Below are 11,455 nucleotides of genomic sequence, written 5' to 3'. Positions count from 1 at the left end.
CATGAGCATCGATCCATTTGGATACGATGACATTCATCAATCAAGTCAGCGAGCCTGACCACCCGATCTAGTTAGTCGCCTCTTGCGACATGCATAGTCGCCTCACAATTCTCTGAAAACTGTACCGTCCATATTCACCGAGTTTCACATCATAAAAATTCCGCCGCATAGGACATTAATGAATTAAAAGGAAAGATGAAAGCAATGCCAGGGTTTATTCAGTCAAAGATCATTACATGCAATTAATTACGTGTACAGGTTTAAATGTATTTCTGTTGAATAATCTGGTTTCAAGATCTATCGGTTTTAGTGGACCATCATATCTAATGCTTATTCTGTCAATTTGACCAAATATAGGTTGTGCGGGAAAGTACGTCTTATCCCTGGCACCCTTGCGAGTAATGAGCCAGGTTCTGCATGCGAGTCAATTCCACGTCATAGATCTCAGGGCCATGTAAGATTTCCCCCATCGCGTCTACTCTGCTCGGACTAATTGGGCTGAAGTTTATCAGCTGAAATAATGGTGGAGAATGAAGTCATTGTTAAATGTTATTAAGAAGGATAACCAGCACATTATCTATATTAAAACAATAGTAATGAATGGTGTATCAGCTTAATTATGGAGGAAGGCACACACACACACACACACACACACACACACACACACACAGAGTTTGCCGATAGAGACTACAATCGTTTTATTATTCCATGTGTATTCCGCTGTCCAAGTATTTCGTACCTACATTAGATCAAAAAACACGTTGCATACACACACCATCCACCAGTTCCTTCACACTGAACACATACAACGTTGAACTATGTGGACAAAATTAATCGATAGTTATAAAGATTAACGACCATAGCTATAACACGCCCAGAAACATCAATGTTACATTAATATATAAAAGAGGCTTAATCTTATCTGCAACCAAAATGGTGGAACCCAATAATTCATTGGAAACAAAGTGAGATGGACAGAACAATGACCTGTGAGTGAGTTGGATTTACGCATCTTTCAATAGTATTTGTTACATTACGTGAGGTTTGACGTGGGAGGATGTCTTGACGTTGACCGTTTTAGTTACGGTGGTAACAAACAGATTCAAATCAGGGGATTAATGACTTGTGCAAGATGGTTTACCTCAACTGGAAGGCTTGCTAGAGTCCTGAAACATGCCCCCCGTTGGCCTGCTTCTAAGATGACCTTTTCCCTCACAAACATCTGTTTCATCTTCTCGTCGAACTCAGCTGTTGTTAAATCTGAAATGTAAGTATGAGTGGGATGATATACATTTGCCTGAAATGGGAACTTTAAGATTTTATCAACAAAACGTGCAAAGGATTGTGTATTTTGAGATTGGGTGGGAAACAGTGTGATTCATAGTGTGTTGTATGCGTTTGCGTTAGTATGAGCCACTTTCGACTGAGCTGCATAGCTTCATCCGCCATCCAAATTATCAGAAGATGTCACTGCCATATGAGTTGGGACACCAAGGAATAACTTAGGAACCAATTAAAATACGATAGCTTTAAAAAAAATCCACCAGAAAAGACCAGCTGTAAAGTATGTCAGCTATTTGTGACTTGGGTGATAATAATGTTCATTCAATGTAAAACAAGTTCACCTGTAGACTTACCTGCCTCCAATGAAATTCAGAATCCGACATACAACAGTTGTGCCAATTGTCAGACCCCGTTTGTCAGAAAGCTTATACCAGGATAAGTCAAGGTTGGTTAGTCAAGCAATAGTTACCTGTTTACCTTTCATTGAAGTGGAACAGACCAGAAAACACACATTTGGGGGAATTTACAGGATAGGGTTATTATGCACTTTTAATCATCAAATCATACTAGAAATCAGACTTTTTGAAGTACTCATTACATTATTGCAAAATGCGCTATATACATAATACACACTGATCACAGTTTTCAGTTCAGCGTCAGCAAATGTCCAACAGCATCCCAAAATTCAAGAGGGGTCTTCTGTCCAATGACCAGACAGACAGACAGACAGACAGATGTATTCGGTAATGTTGGCCATATTGCCTATATTACAATGTCAGTACAATATAAATTTAGTCTAGATTTAAATATCTTATACAGGTATACAGAAGTCAGTTTTATTACATTGACATTTTTTCAGTTAAGAATATTTCGAAGTGACAGGTAACCGTCATACATATCCTGTAGTTGGGTAATATAATGATTCTGTAAAGTCTGGTAATAATCAAAAGTGAAAGACATGGTCTTCATTTTCAATACAACCCTTGTTACAATATCTACATACACTATTTTCATCATCTGAGGGTTTTTTACGTAGAAACTGAACATTAAAATTATGTAAGCTAATCCTAAATTTACAAAAAAGGTTCTTCTGAGAGATTTATCCTGAAAATTCAGCCAGAAGTATCTATTGTGATTTAGTGCCCGACCGGTGAGAATAATATCCACAATTTGGTTATGTCTGCTTTATATCCCTTTTGAAAACCAACGCAAATGTATACCGGAAACATGTACTTCGTATGCTGACATATCAAACAGTTGAATGTATAACTAGGTGAACTACAGTGCTACCGCGTTATTGTTCCTGGACAATGTTTGTACTCGCTGGAAGGGCTGCCGTGGTCACATCCATTTTATATCAACACTTGCGGTTGTCAAGGAAACGTTCGTCTGTAGACGAGGGATGCAAGTACAGTGACTGATGCTCCAACCACATATGTATAACTATATACATAATGCTTACATTTAATAATTTGTTTCTAAGAGCTTAAGTGCCAGGCATACCTTTGACATGAAATATCTGCCTGCCAAAAAGTAAGTCCTCATCATCCTTGAGAGAGGAAGCATACATGTCTCTCGTCATATTGACCCCAAGTTCCCGGGCGTAGTCACTGCAGTAGTACACTGGGGTTGTCTTCACCTCATAGCCCTTTCGTGACAGAAAGGTTGTCAACTGTGGCCAGCTGCACGCTTTCTCAACATCAAGAACTGAAATAAACAGATATTTCTTTCCTTTGTCTTGTAAACAAACATAGGAGATAAACACGTCAATTGACAAGAAAGGATAGCTGTTCTATCTATAATGTAGTTTCTGAATGATCGTCATGACCCCACGCTGAAAGCCATTGTGTCATACTGCATCTGTGGACGATGATTGGACAAAGTCAAATGTCCTTCACGATTAATGAAGTTTGGTTCAGATTTGGCGATGCTAGCTAGTTACGTAGTACAGTTACATATTCCATCAATGGGATTTGTGTTGTGTAGTAAAGTAAGTTTGTTGTGAAGAAACATGGAGAAAATTGTTTATAATCGAACTTACCAAGCAATACCTTTGGGTTCCCGACTTCCTGTTAAACAAACAGCAATTTGTTAATATGTGTGAGTAACGGATTTAAGTGACAGGTGGAATATTTCTGAGGCAAGATAAGCGGTATTCAAGCAGACTGTTAATATCTATGGGCAAAGATTAAAGGACCGACATTCCGATCAAAGTCTGTTGTAATTAGCAACATGGTTGTTTCTCTGAGAATAACATAATGCTTTGGTGCAACCAATATACAAACACGTGATGAGCAAGGATCAACACCATCGGGGCAAGATCACTTGCAATCAGCTAAGGCACAGAGCCTGACCACCTGATCCAAATTGAATCGTCTCTTATGACAAGCAACCTGATGTGGTCTACGCGTTACAAAATGGCGATGCAACAATTTCACTAACCTTAAATGAAAATAGAACTTTGATGTCAGTTAGACCCTCCACTGTTGCCTTAATCTGCATTATGTCTGCCGTCTCGTCCCTCCCCTCTTTAGGCGGAAGAGTGATGTCAACTCTGTACAGACGGGCGTCTCTTTCATCATCAGAGCCGAGAACCGACCGGGGGAGACACGACAGGGTGAGGAGACCAACGAAGAGTATGAACATTGTTGTAAAATCGTAATTTCTCCGCACAAACCGCAAGTCCAGGTTTATTTGAGTTCCGCCTTTAATTTCTGGCTAAGGACAAAAATATATTTGCCATATCATTGTAGACATTAATAAGCAGATTGTGAAAAGTATCAAAACATTTGTGTATTTAACAAGACACGAGGCTTTTCTCATATCGCTTGTTTGCTTGGTGCAGGCTCGATGATTTACATGCCGACGTCACATAGCTGGAATATTGCTTAGCGTGGGGATACAAAACACACAAGCAAACATTCAAACAAACAGACAGACACTTAACCATCCTGACACGAAGCCTTCGTGTTCTAATACTGTGTGATTTGATTTCAAGTTGCCAGGGACACTGAAGCTGCATGTGGACTATCGGTAGATCATTATGTCAAGGATCGACTTGATTCTTCTAAAGTTTTACGGACCGCCTCCGTGGTCCAGTGGTAGAGACCACTAGATCATTATGTCAAGGATCGGTTATGAATGTTAATAAAAAATATCACCTGCTTTGGCCTTGACAAATATAGACTTATCAATACATCAACAGTTATTTGTCATCAGCTTAAAACAACCCAACAAGCGTGAATATTGACGAGAATCAAGAATCAATCAAAAAGGAAGCCAGGTCGACTTGATTCTTCTAAAGTTTTACGGACCGCCTCCGTGGTCCACCGGGAGAGCGGAAGGTTCGATCCCCGGCCGCGTCATACCAAAAGACGTTAAAAAATGATACTTGTTGTTACCCTGTCTGACGTTCGGCATTAAGGGGCTAAAACAAGGACTGGTCGGCTCGAAGTCGGTATAATGTGTCTGAGGGGGTATTCATGTTAAACTGCGGCATTGTACCTCAGTGAGCTAGCACTATAAATCGGCATTAGTCCGGACTAGTACAAGCAGCCACCCACACACGTACATGCACGTCGCTATATAAGTTCAATAATCATGGACGCGACGTTAAACCCAATTTCACCTCACCTCTAAAGTGTTACAGTGTATGAACTAATCACTAATCATTCTGACAACCTTTTGAAATTGCCATAAATATACTTATCCGGAAAGTTGCTATTACCAGTAACAGGAATTTTGACTCGCTACAAGTTGTATAAATTTGAACATGGGCAAGTATTTGAGGAAAGATGGTTTCCTGAAGAGATGCAGGTAAAGACAGTTCAAAGTTTGGGTACTGGTCGTAAGAGGCGACTAAGTCGTGGTCAAGCTCGGTGATGTGGTTGACTAAAAATTATAATCCTATTGCTTGAATCGATCCTCATGTGTCAATCACTGGAGTGTGTGTCGAGATTCGACCATTTAAAGGCCGCCGTATCTTGGAATATTGCCGAATATGGCGTTAAAAAACAAACAAACAAAAACAAACAATGTATGTATAATGGATGGTATCAAATAGTATGTGCAAGATAACTGTACTTTTGTTTTGAAACATACAATAAACATTGATGGTGAAAATACTGGTTCTGCATCAATGTGAACAGTAAGTACTACTCAGTAGAATGCATATCTGTTCATGTCATGGTGGCACAGTGTTGGATAGGATTTTCTTGTATTTTTAGGTTTTCGAATTCAATATTATTTGTGGAAAACATTTTTAATGCGCTTATAATCCTTTTATATTGTAAGTAATTTGCTTTTGCGTTAAACTTAATTAAATAAAACCTGTAGCAGGTCATTCACATAACGTACCCCTTTCTCATTCCAAGTTGGGTTTGGTTTACTTTTCTATCTGTTAGAATGTTTTTATTATACCAGATATTTTGCGAAGTTATATTACTATTTTTACTTTTGCCATTCTCTAATCTAGAAGTAAAGTCCCAACAGGCTGACAGAAGGTCGCGGTAGAACGTATTGCGAACGACCCGGATGATAACTCCTTCCAGGTTTTCAGTTATATTCAAATAATCAGTTGGAGAGTAGTTCATGTCCTTTCGATGACTTTCTATAGAATCCTCTCATCATTGAAACTTTTTGTGCTTGTATTATTTCCTTTATTTTTTATTTATTTAATTGTCCATTATTGATAAATGTTTCTACGATGATGCCTCACGCCCGGGTGTCTGCCATTTATCAGGTATAATCTCCAATAAATATACTCACATGCAAAGGAACGCAAGTCGAGTATGCCGTATACATGTTATTAATTTTAACAGTAAAGACAAGAAATACTAATTGGGCAAGATTGACAAAAAATTGACTGAAGACAGTTTAAAGGATTAAAAGGCAGATGTCATAATTGTTTTTTTTCAAATGTTAAGGGCTTACACAGTTTCGGGTCAATACCTTGTGTGACCACCATTAGCATTGATCACTGTACTTTAAAGACAAGAAATACTAATAGGGCAAGATTGACAAAAAATTTACTGAAGACAGTTTAAAGGATTAAAAGGCAGATGCCATAATTGTTTTTTTTTCAAATGTTAAGGGCTTACACAGTTTCGGGTCAATGCCCAAAATGTGAGTCAATACCTTGTGTGACCACCATTAGCATTGATCACTGTACTTTGAGTGGATCACACGATTTGTGAAGGCCCTAAGGATCCTCCTGCACACATCCAGAGCAGCTGTACGTAGTTCATCGGCAGTTGTAGGGACTGGGCGCACATTGTGCAGACGCCTTTGAACCTCATCCCACAAGTGTTCGATAGGGTTCAGATCAGGGCTGAGGGCTGGCCACAGTAGAACACGGATGTTGTGTTGTTGCAGAAAGGCCATGGTAGCTCTGGCAACATGGGAACGAGCGTTGTCCTGCTGGAAAATGTGTTGTTGATGTTGTGCACAAAATGGAAAAACGTGGCGTCTGATCACATGATCGATATACCGCTGAGCAGTGACGCCGTGTCCCCGACCCTGACCAACATTCAGAAAGCAGATGGGTCCAAGTCTTACATTAAGTCCAATCCCTGTCCATATCATGACGCTAGGTCCACCCAATGGATCCCTTTCCACAACATTTCTGTCAGAGAAACGATCACCACGACGCCGCCAAATTCTGACTTTTCCGTCTGCATGGGAGACACAAAAGCGACTTTCATCAGAGAAGATGACACGCCTCCACTCACGATGACGTCAATTGTGATGACCCTGTGCCCACTGAAGTTGTGCATGTCGGTGCCGTGATTGGAGAACAGGACGACATGCTGGTCGGCGACATTTGAGGTTGTTGGAACGGAGACGGAGATTGTGTGTTCCTATGGTCTGTCGAGCACTTTCATTTGCAGTTAGGAATGGATGTCGCTTGTGTTGACGGGTAATCTTGTCGAGTTGTGGTGACCCTAGGACGACCGCTCTGAGAAAGGTCATATGTGGTCTGTGTAGCATTGTATCGATGCAGGAAACGGTACATTGTGGTTATGTTAACATTGAAATGACGGGCAACATCTTGGACAGATTCTCCAGCTTCCAAACGGCCGATAGCCTGGTTTCTCTGAATTTGAGTTTTGCGTGGCATTGTTGACCAGGGAGTGGTAGGTCCAAGAATCGGCCACAGTGTTATACCCACTACAGTTCGTGACAGTTCGTGCATTTTCGATTTCTCGAGAAATGGGTGCATGATACCCACATATTCATTGAAATGGTGCGTTTTGGCGATTCGTTTTTTTATGTTGCGTTTTAACTCGGACTTCCAAAATGCAACCAAAAATATTGATAGCACCATCAGGCTTCACTACATGCTATAACTCGTATCAATTTATGGTTCCGTGTTTGTTACCTATTTGCTTGAAACCACTTGCGTTTCTTTTGCGTGTGGGTATATATTCAACACGCATATACATGTAACTTTGTCATTATTAATGCACATTTCTTTCATAAATAGATCATGGCCGGTGGATGTATTCATATCATTACATCATCAGTTCTGTTAATTTTGTGCAATAATATATAGACATGGCGGGATTATTTGTGACACTTGTAACGTCTTCTGCGCTCTTTATGCTATCGCACATTTGCTCTCTTTCTCGCTCCGCCTATCTGTCTCTCTTTTGCAATTCATTAAAGGAATTGAAACACCAATGGTTATTTATGACGACTGAACTCTATAGAGCTGTTGGGGCTCTCTGTATATATCTAGTTAATAATTAAAGTAACGCTGTCTGTACTGCTCTTGATCACATCAACACACATATAATCATAATCATAATCATAATCATAATCATAATCATATTTGTGAACAATTGAGAAGTTTGTATACTTTACCTTTCTGACTGTGACAACGTTGAATACTGGCTAGTGACTGCTGCCGAGGGTTACTGCAGCGATATATATACGTGGGTTTCCAACTGAAAGTCCCACTGCGCATGTCAGCATAAAGCAGCACACGTGTTCAACTATTCTCTATGCATATTCTGGAAACAAAGTGCTGTGTTGGCGATGCATCCTTTTTTTAAACATTCTTTTTCATGTGATGCATTTCATACTGTTTTGACGAAACAGAAAAACGGTGACTTTCATGTTACAAAATGTGAATGGCATGATGTCCAACATTTAAAGAATCTGTCTAAATTAGTATCTGCAGTGCACCTAAAGGGTATGCAGTTATAGTTTGTCCAGTCCTCTAAAGATATTTCTACTTTAAAAACATTTTCCAACTTTATGGAGCGTTGATATTTTTACACAATGTTTCTTAACCAAACGTTTGTAAAAGTATTGAGTGCCTTTTTCACATTTCTGTAAGTGTTTATATTAAAGGAGCTAATAGACTTAAAGAGTGGTCTCAACTTCTTCCAATTGATGCATTTGTTTCTGCAGTATTGTTTTATGGAGTTTATAATGCCCAAGTATGTCAAGAAGGTCAACGATACAGGAAGGTCACGATACGATACGCATCTCGATATTCTGGTCACGATACGATACGTATCTCGATACGCAGTGATAAAAAAACAAGACTTAAAGCATGTCAAGATTGAACCTTTCATGATTTTGGAACAGTCAAAATTATTTTATAATAACAAGACTTCCGAAGTTGTTCAGCTTTAAAGTGGAACTTTATCTATCTTTCCTTAAAAACAATTCAAAGTTCAAACACCAGAAAAAAATTAATGTGCTCCACCAGTGATACAACGTCAAAGAATTTTGATGCAATGGTCGAAGAAATTGTATCTGAATTTTTTGTTTTATCAGGAATAATATATTCCAATATCGTGTTACCTTAGTTGCAGCTTTTACTATATATATATTTAAAATTATAAGAACCACAAGTGTAGCTTTTGGGTACTGGTGATTGCTGTTGCAGGATACTTTTACGTAAGGAACAATTTGACCAGTCACCCTAGGGACTTCCCGTGCTACATGTATTTCGACTGCGAAAACGTTATGTTGAAATATATTAGCCAAATTGCAACAAATAAGACTTTTGACGAGTCAAAGTAGGGCCTTTTTTCATATATGTATCCATTCTCTAGCAACTAAAGTTCGTTTCAATGCGTCAAAAGCTGTAATCTGACCGTGGTTGCTGTATCTCTTCACACACGATTTCACCTAACTTAATGAAAACAATATTAAATGAAATTTTGAGTAAAATTGATAAAATATATTACAAACACAAGTCCAGATATATAATGAACACGTTTTAATAACAAGATAGTATAATAATGGTATTGAATTGCGTACTTCAGATCGGACTTGCCGACTTGTATTTCCATTATTATGTGCTTGCGGGGATCAGCTGATAATGTTTTATGAGATGGGGAAAAACATCTGTCGGTGCAAAACCTGAGCTTATTAAAAATGTAAGTACGTTTTGAGGAGCCATGTGTTACCGCGCGCTATAACCAAGTTAGCGGTTTATTGAAAGGCACAATAGCGACGCCGTGATATAACTGGAATACTGTTAAAAGCGGCGTTAAACCCAACTCACTCACTCACTCACTCACTCACTCACAATAGCGAGGAAACGCTGTACTTGAGATTTGCGTTCCGTATCGTGGCGTATCAATAAATGGGCCCACGTTTATCGTATATCGTATCGTGGGTCAAGTATCACGATGCATCGGAATATCGGTGTATCGTTTCACCCTTATTAGTTTGTAAATTAAATTTCTTTACAAACGATTCAAAGGGTAGAAATTTAATCATTTCTTTTTGCTATTACCAGTAACAGGAATTTTGACTCGCTACAAGTTGCATATATTTGAACATGGGCAAGTATTTGAGGAAAGATGGTTTCCTGAAGAGATGCAGGTAAAAGATATTTCAAAGTTTGGGTACTGGTCGAAAGAGGCGACTAAGTCGTGGTCAGACTGGTGATGTGGTTGACTATATGTGATAACCCTATTGCTTGAATCGATCCTCATGTGTCAATCACTGGTGTCAATCACTGGAGTCAATCACTGTGTGTCGAGATTCGACCATTTACAGGCCGCCGTATATTGGAATATTTCCGGGTACGGCGTTAAAAAAACAAACAAACTATATATGCATAATTGACTGGTATCAAATAGTATGTGCCAGATAACTGTACTTTTGTTTTGACAAATACAATAAACATTGATTGTGAAATATCTGTGAAATGAATACAAATATCATCATTAATAAACTTAACTGAGCTCACTGTGTGTTCTGAAGCAAAATCGATGTAAGGCACCCTGCACGGCTTCGTTCACGTTCACCCTCAAATGTACGACAGAAAAATCTGCGATTCTGTGTGTTCTTTGTTCAACTACATTTTTGTGACAGGCGTTCGTATATTTATTAAAATTCCACAAATTCATAAATAACATTGAGTTGCTCGCCTCTTCTCCAGCTGCTCACACTCTCCACTGATGCTGGCTGCCTTAGCTTACTGGAGTCCGCATATAACTAATTACAAACTCTGTTCTAATTATGCTAATCGAGGAAGTGCATTATACTGGATGACAAACTTAGTAGTCCTGTCACACTAATCCTTGTTTAAAATGAACACATGTCAATTGACTAAACGAACATCCTTTTATATACTTACGTAGGAGTATCACATTGGACACTGCACACAACTGTTTGTCCAAACAATATCAAGCAACATTTAAGATTTAAAATCACTATACCATGACATAACAGAAACATATAGTTGTAAGACCGCATAGACCATTAAACCGAATAAAATATGTCTTGGTATCATCTTTTGTGTATTAGATGATGGTAACGACCTGAAATGTTATAACGTTAGATTAGGAAGGAGAAACATTAAAGTGTTTTATTATGTGAACACGAGCAATAGGATGTAGCAACATAAACATGCATGGAATAGGGAAAATGGTGAAAGCAAATTGAAAAGGATTTTAACACAAAATCATTGAACTAAATAACTTGCCTGAACACAAGGGATACCCGAACTTGTTTGAAAGTTTCTCGAGTGTTGTAGACTGTCGAATGGGATTCATGTGTGTGCGTAGGGTACACATATCTAATGCAAGGTTTAGTACACTTACACTTTCCCTTTTTGTGTTGATATGATTTCTATTTTCGTATATGACTCATTTTTTTCTTTGGCTGCTCTGTTAATATTTGTTCGAGTAGCTGTCTGTCC

General features: G+C 38.8%; 1 protein-coding gene across 1 annotated transcript; it reads right to left on the bottom strand.

Moving 5' to 3' along the window:
* Window positions 1-260: 260 nt before the first annotated feature.
* LOC139460538 (uncharacterized) lies at window positions 261-8,166 on the bottom strand. The gene is made up of 6 exons (XM_071242006.1): window positions 8,149-8,166; window positions 3,727-4,002; window positions 3,326-3,353; window positions 2,788-2,991; window positions 1,142-1,260; window positions 261-512 (listed from the first exon to the last, which is right to left on the bottom strand). Exons 2-6 carry the CDS (start codon window positions 3,928-3,930, stop codon window positions 378-380), a joined length of 690 nt encoding a protein of 229 aa, XP_071098107.1. The 5' UTR covers window positions 3,931-4,002; window positions 8,149-8,166; the 3' UTR covers window positions 261-377.
* Window positions 8,167-11,455: the final 3,289 nt, after the last annotated feature.

The sequence above is a fragment of the Haliotis cracherodii genome, unplaced genomic scaffold, assembly GCF_022045235.1.
Source record: "Haliotis cracherodii isolate W230 unplaced genomic scaffold, xgHalCrac1.p SCAF_14, whole genome shotgun sequence".
In the NCBI taxonomy this organism is placed as follows: domain Eukaryota; kingdom Metazoa; phylum Mollusca; class Gastropoda; order Lepetellida; family Haliotidae; genus Haliotis; species Haliotis cracherodii.
Note: the sequence above shows the minus strand (reverse complement) of the source record. Positions and strands in the feature narration are given on the sequence as shown.

Bases quoted from the DNA above. Each gene is read 5' to 3' on its own strand.
- LOC139460538 (XM_071242006.1), bottom strand. From the start codon at position 3,930: ATGTTCATACTCTTCGTTGGTCTCCTCACCCTGTCGTGTCTCCCCCGG. The intron at 2,992-3,325 runs GTAAGTTCGATT...TGTTTATTTCAG, and splicing joins GAACCCAAAGGTATTGCTTG to TTCTTGATGTTGAGAAAGCG. The intron at 513-1,141 runs GTAAACCATCTT...CCATTATTTCAG, and splicing joins TAGCAAGCCTTCCAGTTGAG to CTGATAAACTTCAGCCCAAT.